Source organism: Rhamphochromis longiceps, linkage group LG20, assembly GCF_057381845.1.
Source record: "Rhamphochromis longiceps isolate RC_006_pf linkage group LG20, R_longiceps_female_GT1.1, whole genome shotgun sequence".
Taxonomy (NCBI): Eukaryota; Metazoa; Chordata; class Actinopteri; order Cichliformes; family Cichlidae; genus Rhamphochromis; species Rhamphochromis longiceps.
In genome coordinates, this window is record NC_140576.1 from 4,615,119 (window position 1) to 4,632,497 (window position 17,379).

A 17,379-nucleotide genomic window follows, 5' to 3' on the forward strand; every position below is an offset into this window, starting at 1 on the left:
GGATGAATTCAGAATGTGCTTTTGATGCTCGAAGAATAGACTCGCTTGCTGTCTGTGAATGATTAAACTAGATCCCCGTCTCTCTCTCTCTCTCTCTCTCTCTCTCTCTCTCTCTCTCTCTCTCTCTCTCTCTCTCTCTCTCTCTCTCTCTCTCTCTCACTCTTTTTTTTTTGCCCTCCACCTATCTTTTTCACTCTTGCTGTCTGTTCTTTGTGCCTGTTGATGCACTCTGGGGTGCAGACTCGGAGATCTGGCCTCTCTAAATGAATGTGCTGCCGAGGTGAAGGGACACTAAACCCTAATTCCCCCGATTTGACTCCTCCGAAACATGTCATCTCATTCAGATTAGTCTCTTTTGTTCTCTGCCCTCCCCCCACTCCCTCCATCCTGATCCTCCCTCCTCCACCTCCTCCTCTACCCGTTTCTCTCTGTCTCTTCCTCTACACACACACACAGACACACACACACAGTGTGTTGTTCACAGATCACACAATAGCACTGATGGATATTTTCATTCATGTTATCTTGTAAATGACTTCCAGGGATGGTGTAGAGGAGGGGGGCGGGTGGTGGTGGAGAAGCATGAAGAGGGCAGTAGTGAGAGAGAGATAATGCGTCACTCAGAGCCAGCAAGGGCGATAATACCCCCCCCCCCCACACACACACACACACACACACCCACTTCCCCCTTTTAGAACAGCTCATTCAGCCTCCAGCAGATAACAAGCCCACCCCGAGGTTACATACACAAACACACACGCGCGCACACATAGCTTTTCAAAAAACAAAGCCCATGATGTCACAGGCGCACATGTACACAGCAGCCCCCCTCTACAAATGGTGTCTTGGGTGTCAGAGTCATTTAATGTCTTTTGCCACCTCTCTGTTCCTCTGCAAGCGGTAAGATAAACCACAGCCCGATCGATAACTCTGTTGACACAAATAAATAACAGATGATGGCAGCGTCGGTCGCTGAGAGAAGGCGGCTACGCGATCTTTTGTTAGGGAAAAGTGTGGCGTAATACTTCTGTGAGGAGCAGCTCAGCAGGTGTTTCAGCGAGACGAGCGCCAGCCATTTGTGTTGTCAGTGTAAATGTTGTCGATGGTGGCGTTCTCTCTTTCTTTCTTTTCTTTTTTTCCCCCCCATGAGTCAAAGCTCACAGAGCTGCGAGATATCGCCCTCCTTCATGGCTGTGTGTGTGCATGCGAGTTAATGGCAGCAGAAGCGTTACACTTTTCCTCTCCTCGCTGCTCCAATTGGTAGGAGCACCGACCCTGGGAGCATTCAAGTAGCTTTTGTCACACTGCTTCCGCGTGTGTGCGATCTGTTTCTCAATCAATTAAGTGAATGGCTTTTGATTGCTCTGCCTGGTATAAACTCCTGTTTTACACCAAAATAAATCATTTTACACTCAGTTTGATCACACTCCTGGTTTTGTGTTGCAGTTAAGAGCCAAAGGTGACTGTTATGCTAATTTGACTTTTGTGAATTCACATCTCTCGCTCTCTCTCAATAATCATTTAAAAACCTGGCTGTTTCTGGAAAGTACTGTGGCGGGGTGAGCAGTAACCATTAGCTGTGTCCCCCAACACCACCACCTCCTCCTTTTTTTTCTCCTTCCTAACAGAAGTGGCTGTGTGTTTTTTGTCCTCTGCAGCGTGAATGTTTTTGTTAAGGAGATGAGAGTTCATGACCTGGCCATACCACCAGTCACATTCAATTTAGCCACGCAGCCAGCCGGCCCAGCTCCTCTCTCTCACACACACACTTTTTTTTAATTGGTTTGTTTCTCTCAGAGTAACCCAGAGCTAACTGTTGGCTGTAGTTGTCATTTTAGTAAAAAACAAGTCACAGTGAAGACTTGAGGGGTGGGATGGGGTTAAAGCTAGTATTGCTCACTGGTGTATAAATGGAGTGGAACAATAACATAATTCCCCTGGGGCGTAATGTTTGCTTTGGAAAGGCAACCTTGTAGCGCTCCAAAAGTCCTTAATCCTATTACTCGCATTCCAATTGAATTTGACTCAAGGAGGAAAAAAATGTCTTTTCAGCAGAGGTAACAGCACACAAAATATTATATTACTGAGTCTGGCTGCTTAAAAGCATGAAAGCTTTGAGAAGTGTGAACATCTCCTGTTTTTTTTTTTCTCACTTGCAGATTGTGTGTACATTGAGAGTCAGCGGCCCAACACTCCCTACTTCATTTGTAGCATTCAGGATTTCAAGCTGGTGAGTAGATTTCTTTTTATTGTTCCACTTCCTATCAGCCTATTTCATGTCCTCATTTCCTCACACCAACCCATCCATACATGGCATACAAGGGAAAGCATACTATTGTTGAGAAGAAATTCCAAAGGAAATCGGGGCAAAGCTGATTAAATTTACATAACAGATCATACTGAAGTGCTGATGGATTATATCATCAGTTTGGGTTTTTTTTTTTTGTACTGGCAAATAAAAATCCTTCAGCGAATCTTAAACACCACTAACCTTTGCAGTCCACTGGCAGTGTAATAATGCCTGTAATGGAAATATAGATGTTAGTCGATGTGGTTAATTGATTTAACGAAGGAGACCTTCACCGCTTTTCAATTGATTTTTTTTTTCCCCTTTTTTACGACCTAATGTGGCCAAATTGCCTCGTTTGCTGAATAAAGAAAGAAATTAGTTTTTAATTTGCTGATGAGAATAGCTGATTCATCAGGCTCGGTCACTTTAGTGAGACGGTGCTTGTTTTCTGCGCAACAGGACACTTAAAATTCATCACAGCCACACACACATACTCACACTGCCTTCTCCAGAAGAGGAAGTTGAGTTCATCCGTAATAGATTTGTTTTTGTCTATGCAAATAATAAAATAAAGGGCACAGTATTATGGTTTGAGAGCTTCAGTTAGTTTGCTATATGGTAATTGCCTTTAATGACACACTGCACAGTTTTAGAAGGAGTTTCACGACTGGGTGCAGATTATCTTTTTTTAAGTAATTTGTAATTTGATGTAAAATCCTGGATTGTCTTATTGCCACACTGTGTCTTTTTACACTAATGGCACCAGTGGCTCACCCCATGCTGGATCTTTCCTAAAGGCCGATGCACCCAGAAGATTGTTTTCTATTTTCGGGCCAACCTTCAAATGGAAATATTTCACTGAAGCTTGAAATTCATTATGAAACTGAATTTGAATGTTTTTAATTGGTCTTTTGCGTGGCATTCGACTGCCGCGAACAAAAAAGCGGAACTCATTTCGGTCCAGGTTTGCAGTAATGTGACCACTGTTTATTGGGAAAAGACTCTTGGAATTTGTAATGAATGGGTTTGTGTTGCCTTTTGAAGCCACGGCAAAGCCTCCCAAGTATTACCTGTTTTTCAGGAGATTGGTTGTCTAAGCAGAGCACAGAAGACTTTGGGAGGGGAGGGTTGGGCCAAAGGAATGGCTGTTAGAGTCAGAGGCCATACTTGGTGCTTTATGAGACAGGGGAGTGGTGAGGGTGTGTGTGTGGCCTAACATCCACCGAAGGAAACCAGAATTGAGATTCTAAAGTAATATAGATAAACATTTTGTGCTTAATGTCGCACTTTTTCAGTTTTAGGTGGGGTGGATTCTAGACAGGTCACCTGTCTTTCACAGTCACAGCTAATTCACTGAAGCTTAAATACATGTATATTTGTAAAACTGGCCAAAAATAACAAGAAAATGCACAGATGTCTATTAAGTTAGGTAAACATACTGTACTCATATACCACCTTTCTGTTCAATTTGAGCAGCCAAAGTGCTAAAGTGCTTTCCATTCACACACATTCATACAAACGCTTATTTCTATGCCTAAGCCTTGCCTAAAATTCACACACACAGACACACAAACACACACTGGTGGATGCTGTGAGGGGCAAGGCATGAAGACTACAGTAGCCCCTCTTAACCGCTACATGTGGACCAATTACTTGTTTATCTACACGTTTATGGATTGTTTATTGAGAATATATGAATTCTAGTAAAGTGATCATTGTCTTTTAGGATAATTACACACACTTGCAAATGCTTTTGTGCTCAATGGGAAGCTGAGTGTAGAAGGTTTTTCAAGGTGAGCTGCAGGCCTTGCAGCTAGGCCCCACAGCAGCGAGGCTTTAATCGGATTGCTTTCAGAGACTGCTGAGGATGGCAGGAACCTTTTCTTATGAACGCATGCACACACACTCGCACGAACACCCACGCACTTGCACCTTGATTAAGAGCGCCAGAAGAGGTCTGGGGCAGGCAGAGGTAATTGTCCAGGGAGAGAGGCAGAATGCTAGCTACATTAGCTGACCTCTCTCTCTGTCTCTCTGTCTCCCTCTGTGTCTGTCTCTGTCTCTCTGTTACTCCCTCCCCCAGTCCGTCTGTAATTAATGAACAGCCATCTGCATGCCTGTATGTGTTTGAGCAGACTGTACCCTTGTCCTCCTATGTTAAGACAACAAGCCCCCGCTGGCTCTCTAAACACGTACAGCATTTTTCAGTGAGCTCACTTTGTCACTGAACTACAAATCACACACACACACACACACACACACACACACACACACACACACACACACACACACACACACACACACACACACACAAAAGAAAAAAAAAAGCCAGGCTACATTGAAAACTCGTAATCTCTGTTTGGTAGTCTAGCACACAATCCTCTTTTAGGATGATGGCTGATTTAGGTTGTAATTGCACGTTTGTATAAACTACCATCTAGCTGAGCCAACCTCGATTCTACCCCCGTCACCCTGCGCTCAAAACTGGGGCACAGAGGCCTTGTGCTTTTGGGAGAATAAAATGCTCCTTCACTCATTCGGCTCTTTTGCAGAACATAATGGTCAGGCTAATCTCATTTCCTCTCCCTGCCACGATATATTGAAAGGAAGAGACAACAGGCAACATGAGTCGTATAACATCAACTGCTTCTCTTTATTTCCCATCTCCTCTCTAACCTCCCTCCCTCCTTCTGCCTCCAACCCCCTCCACCACCACCACCTTTTCTTGCTGCACAAATTATCGATCACTCCACCCCACCTCTGCGTGGTGGAACAGGGCTTTGGAGACACAGCAGAAAGGGGAAGAAATTTTATTGGTCCTGAACCAAACAACCTCATCAATATTGCCCTTCTCGTACCTTTCTCCTTTTTCCCCAACTCTCACTTGCCTTCCTCAGTCTTTAGGCCATAACAGTCTCAGTTGTGTACTTTATCTAATGACCTGTGAATCCAATTAGTGGGGTGTAGAAATCCTGAATGCAGCCATCAATCTCTCCTGCACGCAAAGAACAAGGATTGAAGCCGGCCTCTCTGTTTATGTATTTCTTATCTTTTTCTCACTTGGCGTTTTCTCCACGTCGAGGTGATTCTGAGCCTGTTCTCATTACATATATGTCATCTACCCCTTTTCCACATGCATACACAAACACCAAGATGTCCATTCAACAATAACACATGCAAAAAAAAATCAATTCTGCGTCACTTTTAGGGTCATTGTGGACTTGGAGGGCAATCATTTTTGCCTGACTCGTTTAGTCAACAGTGGCAGCTTTGGTGCCCACTGCAACCCCTGTGACACATTGATCCATCCATATAGAGTTCCACCTCCTCCCTCCCTCCTAACATGTCTGCCAAGATACGGAGATGAGCAGCAGCGGACTGTTTCTAAACCGTTAGAAGCGGTAGTGGCGTGGCGAAGTGTTAAAACACTCTTACAAAGATGAAAATCTCTGCCGCCCACATTTCAATTATTAAAAGTGTGAAAGTTTGCAGCAACATTAGTAAAACTCATCAGCTTTCGAAAATGACAAAAATTATTTGCAAAACTTGCAGGAGATTAAAAAAAAAAACAGAAATAAATGGTGGCACGAAATTGTGACTTTAAATGAATCAAAGAATGATTGAAATGTTTCGTTTAAGGCGGGTAACATGGCGGGTATTGTAAACGTGCATCACAGTGCATTCTCTCGGATGTGATTAGTTAGGTCAATTAAAGGCCTGCAGTCCTTTAGGCTGTTCTCCCACAAGGGCTAGTTTCTGTTTACACCCAGTGCCGTGACCTTGTAATGTGTTACAATCTATACTGGATGAAAGCAATGCAGGGAGCTTGCCAGATACAGACTTGTGTGTTTTTTATCTTGTGCGTGTCTGTGTGTGCTTGCGCCGCATTTCTATTCTGGTCACGCAGCTTGTATTATGATCATGTACTTTGATACGTATTAATCTTGTTCTCACGCGAGTCGTATGTCGCCGTGAGAGAAGAATCGAAGACAAAAAGCCGCCTGACAGAAACTGAGCGCTGAGCAGTCTGCAGCCATATCTGCCCATTGACCCTGACTTCACCAATCCATCCTGCTCTTCTTACCTCAATTCTCTCCTCTGTCTCCATTTCTCTCCCTCTCACTCTCTCATCTGTCTGTTTCTACACTTCATTCCCCTCCTCCCCCCATCGTCCCCTCTCCTCTTTATCTGCTGTCACTCACCTCCCTCCCTCCTCCCATCCCATGTTCAAGCCATTGTGCTCGTGTCCTCGACGCTCATTGACCCTCCCACCTCTCCTCTCTGCTTGTAGCTAGCCTTATTTGCTGTTATTGGCCAAGTCAGCTGTGCCCCATCCTCCCTCCCGTCCTTCCTTTCCCTACATCCTTCTCTTTCCCTGCCAGCAACCCTGTCTCCCTCCCTCTTTCGTTAATGGAGTGATTGCAGCGTTTCTCCCTCGGGGAACAAGGGATTGAGGAGCCCAGTACACCAACATACAAACATACAAACACACACACACCCTCACAGTCTTTCTCTCCCACTGTTAGCCTCACAAACAAATGCTCATCTCCACCCCTGGATCTTCCTGCTTATGGACATTTAATTAGATGCCACGTACAATGCAATTATCTTGCCAGGATTCGTGCTCATATGTTGCAGTCCTGATCAGCTACAGTACAGAGCACACTGTATTCACTGGTTTTCATTATGTCCCGTCATTTAGCAGCAGTGTAAGGTTATAACCACCCGAGATTGAGTGCGCTCTGTTTCGTCTGCGAGATGTGCACAGGTTAATCTGCGACACGCTTTATGTTCTTTGTGTTTGTCCAGGGAAAACATGTTGTGATGTCGTGTTTGTACAGGTCTGAGCACTGTCAAGTAACACGTCAATACATGCACTTGGCATGTGTGGATGCGCATTACTGGAGATAATGATGTTAAGTCTAAATGATGAGATGTGTCGAAACCATAGGTGTTTCTGCAGAGGATAACAGATTGCATAGGAAGCGTAGCTTATCCTGCTGTAAGGGTTTAGCTTTGCACATGGGGTGATTTACATCTCCTCTCAGTGTCTAATCTCTGTCTTTACGGTTAATAAATCCGGTTTGATGCAAAGAAATGGCCCCAATTTGTTTCGACATATCACTCGCGTCATCCTCTTTTATCATAGAACTCTTACAAATAATGGCAGCAGTATTTTGAATTATCTGAATGTATGTGTTTAAAATGAAAAGGATTCTTTTATTTAACTTCATTCAAAAGCATTTTGATGCATTTTCTCTTTTGTGATGCTGAGATGATATTGTCTATTTCCTGAACCGGTTGGAATAATTAATTGGCGGGCCAAAACATTTAATTAGCAAAGAGCTTGCAAATTAATGAGGAAAACTCTGCATTTTCACAGTGTGACACGGTTGTTTGTGGGACTATTATAGAAAATCAGATGCGTGGATGTGCTGTAATATTTTAATGATGGCACAAAATCCCATCTCAGTTTTAGTGCTAGATTAAAAAAATATGAAAAAACCCATCTACCAATGCTAAAGGTGCACTGCAGACAGGGGTGCAGATTTAGAAGCCTCTAAAGCTCAGTTAGTGGCACGTGTGTGTGATTTAATGAGTAAATCATTTATTGTTAAGCTTTACTATCTGTGTAATCGGGACACATGCACCGTCTGTGTGTGGGTATTCACATACATGTTTTCTTTAGATTGACATAACAGTTAATGTGTCATGTTAACAACATGTGTATACCTTCTCCATAAACACGCACACATGTGCACACCAAATGCTAATTATATCTCTCACAACTGATCCCTGACTGTTTTAGCTGCTGTATAACGTTCAGCCTTGGAAAGTGCTTCCTATTCAAAGTCCATAATTAAAAATGTTTGATAAAGATGCAAATTTATGTGCATAAATACGCATGCTTAACATGAGCACTTATTAGGTTTTCTGTGGACCCTGACTACAGTCCTAATGGAATCCAAAGTGCTGAGAATTAGTTTAACAATGAGATCCACGGGCTAATTAGCTTGCGGCTAGCTCACATGCACGTATTCAGATCCGTGGGATATCTGTAAGTGTATATGTGCTAATGGAGCTTGCGACCGTCCCCGCGGTCCATCCCCACATGTGTGGTGATTCAGTGAAAGCAAGCATGTCAGACTGTTGGTGCTGAGCCACCGAAATGACAGTGGGAGGTTTACTAGACAGCCATCACTACTTGTCTCTTGTCACTGCCTGGAAGGCTGAGCTTCCTCTTTTTTTTTTATCTCCTTTCTCCCTTTGCGGCCACCCTCCACCCCACCCCCATCGAACATTTTGAAATGCAATTATGGATCAGTGAGCACCACCATCAGTCGTACTTCTTGTTAATATTTATTGAGTAGAGCAGCAGCCGCTGCCATCTCTTGAGAGAGGGGCGCTACAGTCATTAGGGGCAATTTTGTGTGTTTGTGTGTGTGTGTATATATTCGTGTGTGTGCTTCTCAGCTCTTCCTTTCATTCCACAGTCCACTCAGCTGCTGTAAGCGAGCTGCTACATTTCTCAGGCATGAACATGTGGAGGTGCACTCTTTCACAGTTGCATGGGGCTGTCTTAAGTGTGTGCTTGTCTCTGTGCTCTCTGTGAGGAAGCAGCTTTGACAAGGGCATCTAGGCGTCTACAGACATGGCCGGCCAGGCGAGCCTGCTGCAGACTGTGTGATTGAAGCATCCTGCCTGTAATGTTCCCCCATTGAGTGGCAGCCTTAAAGCAATACAAGCACAACACAGCAGCTATTAAACACTGAATGGCCATTCACTTCCACTTGGCTGCAAAAGGGAAACAAAGCAGGATTGTTTGGGGGTTTTTTCTATTTGGACAAATTCTGCTCAGATTAGCTATCTTCATTTGACAAATGGCCCACTCCCTTTCCTCTCCTTGCATTTGATTATGACTAGACCCAATGAGCAAAGCATTTTCTGCCACTGTTTTGGTACTATCGTGCCACTTTGTCCATTGTGACCATTTCGATTCATTCTTCTGTTCTGTGTGAGGTATGAGGCACCCTATCCCGTTCCCTCCATACTTCACTCGCGTTTCTCACGCTTGAATTTTCATTGAGGTGAAGCCATTAATGTCATTCTCTGGAAAAACATTAGGTCATTAAGCTGCCACGTTGGTGACCAGCTTAAAGCAGCTGCTCTTTCTGTTCATGTATGCGCTTACAATTTTTGCAAGACTGACAAGCCGTAGTTCTACTCTGGTGTCGGTTTGCAAGCGTGGTGCATTTCTCAAATCAGATGGAGACAGGCATGCGTCTCTCTGACAGCTACAGAGCCCCGTCTCTGTTGGGAGACGGGTTAGATTGATTGTCCACACCAGCGCAGTGATGAATAAATAAAGCAATACAAATGGCAAGGTTGAGATAACAACACATTTCAGGCCCAGCAAGTGGAGCAACTGGGATTGAGCTCTCCTTGTGGGTATGAAATGAAACCTGCCCAACCCTCTGCATGGCTCTTCGACTCTTCTCTCCCTCTTTTCATCTTTTTGGACAGATAACACTTTTTTCTCTCACCCTCACTGCCCTCGCTGTGCATTAGCTAAACGCTGCTATGGAAACTAGTTGTTCAACCAATAGGATTATCTCTTTCTCTAGGATAGAAGACGGGAGGGGAGTGAAGTAGACTGAAATCAAAATGGGGTTTGTGTGTGTGTGTGTTTTTTTTATGAGTGGTGATTACTTTCCCAGATGGGGTGTGGGCGCAGCCTGCGGACAATGGGGGGTTGGTCGGACTGAAGGGCCAGGCCAGCGGCCGTAACATTTTCAGAAAGGCCCAATCAATAGCCACCTCTGTGACCCTTCACTGCTAAATAATTCAGCAGAGAAGCCTTTTGACTACTTTACCCCCCCACTTTAGAGTCTAATTAGTTTACTCTGACCGGCTTGGCCTCATGCAAAGATTTCATTTTATTAGTATTATTTTTTTCCAGGGATAAATGACATTTGGGACCAACATTGAAAATCAAAGTGCTTTTTTCATCTTTTGTTGCCACCTTGTTAAAATACTTGGTTGCTCTGCTTCAGACACTTTTCCTCTTTAAAAAATTTTTTTAGTTGAATACAATTGAAAACAACTCTGATTTCTTTGCATTTTCATCACATGAACTGAAGTCACCATGCACTGGAGTTTAGCACCACACTTTATCTTAATAGCAAACAGACACTGCTGCCTTCTCTGCTGCTGACTTTGATGAGAAAGCAGGAAAAACAAATGCCCTTTTTGGCACAGATGCCTACAAAGGCAGGCAGATTTGATGCTCACATAATACACAGGACTCCCAACCTGGTGGTATGGGAAAATAATGGCAGCGCCTGTTTAATCACTCAACCAAGGTCTTCCTATTGAAAAGAAAGCATCCTCCCCCTCGTCCTCCATATGGGGCTGCACACTAAATTAGAGGGTGAAGGTTTCTTTGAAGTAGGCTAATGTTCACAGCGTCTCGTAACCACTGGGACCTTAAATTGTAGATAAGACTCTTCATTCTGTCTTTGCTCACTCAGCATTTCCATGGATTTTATTTTTTCCGTGTCACCTTCCTGGTCGCTGCAGTGAGTTTTGTACTTGGAGAATCTCTTGTGTCTTCCTGGCCACCCAGTGCTGAGTGTAGTAACCAGACACTAAACACATTTGCGTGGACTGGTCAAGCTTTAATTGGATTGGCCTCTGCTCTGAAAACGGATGGCTAATTTTACCCCCACCTCCTCGCCTTCTCCTACATTACATTACAGCTACACACACCCCCACCCCCCGCCACTCTTTTCCCTTTTTCCAACATTCACTTTTCCCCTCCCTTTCTCAGCTTAAGGAGGTATCTGGCATGCTTCACCACTGGTGCTCAACTTAGCTCAGTTTAATTTCCAGCTTGTCCAATGTGTGACATGCCAATAAAAAAAAGAATGACAGAGAAAAGGAGAGAAAGAGGAGGAGGAGGGGCGAGAGAGTATAACGCTGTGGAAGTGGAGATTTACAGTGGTATCGGGTTCACACGCTTCCACCAGGGCCCTATCCCCCCCCCCCCCCCCCCCCAATCTCTATTAAAGAACACATGGTGCAAATTAACTCTTGCCAGCAGAGAGAGCAGAGGGAGGAAGGAAAAGAGGGCAAAGGCATCGGTCAGAGACAGGGGAAGACACGAAAAGAGGAAATTTCAGGGATTGCCGTGAGGTCTGAGGAATGTAGCTTTTCGTAGCTTGGATCTCGCTCGCCTCGCAAAGCTGTTAAAAACAAAACAAAAAAAACAGTGACATCACCACAGGCTGTCATCTCCAGCAGCTCCCCTGCAGCACCACAGCGATCTCATACAGACCTTCTGACACTTTGTACATGTGCTACAGCTTGAATGACTGCTAACTCTGTCCTCCATCTAAAAATGCTTGTTGATCTAATCCAACACAACTGGCTGACATGTGCTCGAGCTTTGATCATTAAAAGGGTGATGTTGGTCTGTTTGACAAGTCTGATTCAGTTTCTTGAGAACAACTCAGTCGTTATATGCGAACAAACCCAGAGACCAGAGAGTTTTACCAGACATATTATCAAGATTTACACACTGGAGGTACTCCATAACCAACAAATAAAACACTGGAAGGGCTCATGGTTGCAGCTTTTGCTCTCATCGAAGGATTTTAGTAGATTTTGTAGAAGCTTTCAAACCATAAAATGCACCAATATGCCCGATGATTGACAGAAAGGTGACTGCCTTTGCTCGCATGTACAATAGGGCATAGAAACAGGGTTGAAAAGCATAGATAAAATGTGTTTTTCCTCGTGTTTCAGGTAATGACAAATCTGTGCTGGTCTTTTCTTAGACACAGAGGGGAGGATTGTGTATTTTCCATTCTGTGCGTCATATTTCCGCCTGCAGTGGCTGCGGCTGGTGCTGCATGTGCTTTGATGGGCAAGCCTAAATTGTGTTTGCCTGTCTGTCACCACCAATGGATCACATGGACTGAGGGAACCGCAGCTGCGAAGGCTCGGAGACGCTTCACCACACTTGCACACACACTTCATTTATCCTGCGGATAGGTGTTTGTGCCTTCTTGCGACTTGTATCCACACACAAAACGTTGCACACTTCATTATTCCTGCATTGTGTAACGCCCCCCTCCCAAGTACTCTGCTGTGCTTCCCTAAAAAACAGTCCAAACCTCTAAATTCTCCACCATCTCCTCCACTTGTCTGCTGTCTGGCAGTACATACCTCAGACTCCCTTTCTCTCCTTCTCAGCAGTAATCTCTCCCAAACATCATCCCTACTGAGATTTCACAGTACTACCAGTTTATTTTATTGTTGCCTCGATCTTAAAAAAAAGAAAGAAGAAGAGTATGCTACGAAGCTGTATAAACAGTGTCTGTGATGGTAAAGACATTTCCTGGCATCAAAGGGCCGAGCCGTGCTATCCCCTCAGTAGCTGTATTCATTTCCCCTCCTGCCACGCTCAAATGCTCTTTGTTCCTCTCTTTATAGGAATGTACTTAACAGTTTGGCAGTGTTGTGTTTGTGAACAGAGCCGCCTTTGTTCCAGCAGGCAGTTAACACTTGTGTACAGAGTAAAGGGAGGAAAGTCTGCGTTATTAAGCCCACTGTTAAATTAGCCTAAGCACTATCTTAATGAAATGATAAAAAAAAAGAAGTACAGACCTCCCTTAAGTCTGTCTTTTTTTGTGTACAGTTGTCAAATCCATTACGTTTTATCTAGTGGCTTCTCCCCTATCCCCCTTTTTAAAGCCAAGCTTCTGCCCTGCATAGGAATCTGTGTTGGGAGCTTTATCTGACATGCTATTTAATTCCTTCTCTTGCTTTTCTTTTTTTCTTTCCAGAGCTAATTGAATCACGTTTAAATTACATTATTTTTTTTAATCCAGATTGAACAGGCAGCGTGCTTTTATAGGGATAATGCAGTCAGCTGTGTAGACTCTTAACTGCACCAACTAGCTATCGAGCTTAATAGCCCACTTATAGTTTGCTATCGTGGCCAACCCATTTGCGACTGAATACGTCTTCTTATATTTTACCTTTCTCACCTTATTCCGCATTCTTTTGTCTCCTCTTTCCTTTCTCTCCTCTGTCTGGCCCTTGTGATTCATCTTGTGGCGTCTGTGCATGTTGGGATGGGGATGATCTGATGGCGGCCCAGCACGAGGGCATGTAAGAATTAGCTCACAGACCAGCAAGAATTAAAAAAAAACAAACACTCACTGTCTTCCTCCCACTTCTCTTTCCTCCTACCTTCACCTTCCTCTCCAGGTGAAACGGAATGATTTAATGCGCGGCCCTGTCACAGCAGGTAATGGAGTTGGCGGATGAGTGCGGAGGCTCTTTCCATCAGCAGGCGGAGGGTGTGAAGGGTTGATGGGGGTGATCGAGACCCCCCGTATGTCTGGGGTGTGCTCCTTGGATAGACGGCGACCTCTCGTCCTCTCCTCCCCGCAGAGCCAAGAAACGCACATTTACACCAAACACACACCTCATTTCTCCAACGTCAACCTCGCAGTGGAGCTTGTGCTTACGCCGTTTGAGCTGTAGACTTTTGACAGGGCCGGTGGGGGACTGATGAAGCTCGCTGTTAACAGATGGCTGACTGTCTCCTGGAGTACTTTTTTTGGCCCAAAACGTCATCTCTAAAGATGCCTCCCTGGATCATTAGTGGGGTTTTTAGATGAGCCTACTCACAGCGATAATGAGACGTAATGTTATTTATTTGTCAGCTTTAACTGTTTTTCTTATTTGAAAGCAGCTAATTGATTGTGTCATTCAGTTGTAAGCGAGACATTTTCTCTAAATCACTTTGACCCTGTCTACGAGGTTATAGTTGTAGTGCAATACGAGTACTAATCCAAACAGTGGAAGGTACAGGGGAAGAATATTGATTAGCTCTATTGATCACATTCACACTGTCCTTGTTCCCCCCTCCCCTTTTGTCTTTATCTTAGTTTTGATTGTGCTTACCTGTTAATTAGTCACAAATGTTAGTGTTGATATTTAAATGTTTATTGATCTAGTACTTTTTAACTTATTAGGAGGGGAAAAGGCAAAATTAAAAGCTGAATTGCTTTATTCGCTCATATGCATTGTGTAATAATTGCAAAATCATTGTTTTTGCATCAAAAAGCTAACCCCTTCATGCTCTCCTGCTCTGTTCAGTTTCCGAACAACAGTTTAAAAGATCTTTTGACCATTTCAGATTGAATTTGTGAATTCAGCCATAACCCGGCATATATTAGCATATATAGCATAGCTGGGGAAAGGCGAGATAGGCTGTGAGCTCGGCAGTCATACGCTGTACATCTCTGCGCTTGGCTTTGACTGGTTTTTTCGAACAGTCTGCTTCTGTTTGTGCCCTCAAATGCAAAAGACTTGTTGCCCTTGTGCCAAGAAGCATTGTCAGCGCAGACTCTGATGGAGTGTAACTATGCTTTTGAGGCGTTTGGTTCTCTCCTGCATTGTCATTAAGAGCAGTGCCTTTTTGTGTGATGCATGAAACAGCTGTGTGTGTGTGTGTGTGTGTGTGTGTGTGTGTGTGTGTGTGTGTGTGTGCGTGCGTGCGTGCGTGCGTGCGTGCGTGCGTGCGTGCGTGCGTGCGTGTGTGTGTGTGTGTGTGTGAGAGAGAGGGAGAGAGAGGGAGAGCGCCCCGCCCCTCAGACTCAGGGAGAGAGAGAGATCTTTTCTGGATTGGGAATAGCATAATTGCATCACAGACAAATCTCTTAATCTTATTGCAAATTAGGGAAAAAAGTAGAGTCGGGGAGACCAGTTGTGCAAGGTAATGCTTCCGTAGCATTGTGTAGCAATCTATTATGTAGCAATCTATTTTCTGAATTTCTTTAATGCAGAGAGCAGAACTGATTAGGTCTTAGCTTATCAATGATTTAATAATTAATAATTTAGCTTCAGGCTGGTTCAGTATCAGGTTTGACTGCCCATCCTTTCTAACATCCAGTCCACCTTGGGATTAAGCAAAGATATTGCTTACCCTTAAGAGTAGCCGTGGCTTTTTTAGAGACACTAGCTCAACTCATTACACAGCAACAGCTAGCCATAATTAGGTGCAAACTGTTTGCTGCTATGCTAAAATGCCATTTAAATGCCAAATGGCAGCGAGGGTGCGTATAATATGTGGGATCTCTGGCCTGTTGGTGTAGACACTCCTCTGGATTGTTGCTGCTGCCGGAGAGAGGTTACACAGAGATAAGTGGTTGTTCTTGCTGCATCAGCCCACACTGCCTACGTTAGCTCATCGGCTAGGACTCCCCACCTCAAACCTTTCGCACTTCACGCGCTATTGTTAGCAGAGATACTGTCTGGTCAATTTGAGAGGGTTGGTTAACAGATTAACGTCCAAGCGTGTACAGACGAGCCAAGAGCTCCTGCTGCTCGTGGGTTTTTAGGCGGGGGCGCGACTTCATGGCTGTCCATTCACACGTGGGGAGATATTTTTATGCTCAAGTGGACACAGATGAGCCGAGTTTGTGATTAGGTATTTTTCTTGTGCTGTTCTAACACCCACTCCTAGCTGTTTTATTTCACTGTTTTGACTTTAGTAGGAGAGCTTTTGGTGTGTAGCTGGTGAGTGCAGCACCGCAGGCCCATATAAGGAGTGTGTATGTGCTCCGTGTGGCTCTGCACAGAATCACAAGGTGTCTGGAGTCCACCTGTCAAGCCCTACCACAGCCATCTTTAGCACCAACCTGACAGAAAACACTAGAGCACAGTCAGCTTTATGCCAGATGGCTGGTGTGCTATGCTAACATGCTATAACAAAGATGTTTATTATGGTAATATGTCATGGTAAGCTGGCAGTCACTGGGTTTGATTGAGTGAAAAGAAGCAGTGTTTTCACTGGGCTGGTGCAGCAGCCGCTGAGCTTTATAGCCTTTAAAGTAAAGCAAGGCTACATGTCCCACATCCCTACCGAAGACTAATGTGTATGCTTGTGTGTGTGTTTGCATCTCTGTATGTGAGCAGCGTGTGTAATCACTCCTAGCTGGCGGGCTCGGAGGGAGAGGTGGAATCAATGCAGTGGGCTATGAAGAAAAGGAGGAGAGGGAAGGAGGAGGCTGATCAATATCATAGCAGCAGGGTGGGGTAATATCCACTTCATGCAGAGCCGCCACAAACGGGGAGGATTGTGGGAGTGAAGCAAGGGGACACAAAGGAGAAGGCGAGAAATGAGAGAGAAGAGGAGAAGGAGTGGCAGTGGTAAAAAGATGCAAATCTCCATGGCGCCTGTAAACAAGAGGCTCTGTGTCAATCACCAGATGAAGTGGCACATTTAGCATTCTCCTCTCGCCCGCAACCATTCCAGCACTGCTGGGGATTGTTTGCTTGGCAGCTGGCTACCCATTGGTCTGAACCGGGGGGACTGGGCGTGGCTGCGTGGTGAAAACGCATGGGCTGCCATGGCAATGATACCCACTTTTTTAAGAGAGTCATCAATAACACCCGCCCCGTTGTACTTCACATACTGTTAGTCAATGTCTGCTGGATCATTCCATCATAAGCCTATCATATCGCTCTCCGCACGCAATCTGTTACACGCATCCACTCTGTTACAAAAAGCTGGCTTTAAGAACACCTAATCACACTCTACCCAAGGACAGGTGGGTGTCAGACACACCACCAGCAACGCTGGCTGAAAAGTGAACCATCTTCACACATACGAGCTGCAGAAAGTGAATCTCCCTTTATGTTGCTTTGTTGTTTGAGGTTGCGTGCGGCCCACCAGATCTCATGCCAATGCTGATTGCACGGTATGGGGAACTGTGTCTCCTTTCTGCTTGATTTAACTTCAAAGCTGTGACTGGGCTGAGCAGAGCTGGCTTCGTATTGCCGTTTAAAGCTGGGAGACAGGATGTGATGGCAGACAACTGAACTGTGCACTGTAAACGGACACTTCCTCTGCGGTGGGTAGGAAGTCCCCGCCAAACCATATGGTCACACTGGGATGCACAGATCATCTGTGTGAGTGTGTGTGTGGGTGCATTCCTTAGGTTCTCTCTCCATGGGGTTCTGAATGTGTTTGTCCATTTATTCGTCTTGTTTTCCTGTGCATAGTGTCT

The 17,379-nt window shown here is 44.7% G+C and overlaps 1 protein-coding gene across 6 annotated transcripts in view; it reads left to right on the forward strand.

Annotated features, from left to right (window-relative positions):
* The window catches only part of rerea (arginine-glutamic acid dipeptide (RE) repeats a), a 130,317-nt gene that overhangs the window by 63,948 nt on the left and 48,990 nt on the right, over positions 1-17,379 (forward strand). For all 6 annotated transcript variants that reach the window (XM_085393043.1, XM_085393045.1, XM_085393044.1 and 3 more), the window contains one exon: positions 2,160-2,230. In XM_085393043.1, the coding sequence (XP_085249169.1) occupies positions 2,160-2,230 (71 nt within the window). The remainder of the gene's footprint in view (positions 1-2,159; positions 2,231-17,379) is intronic.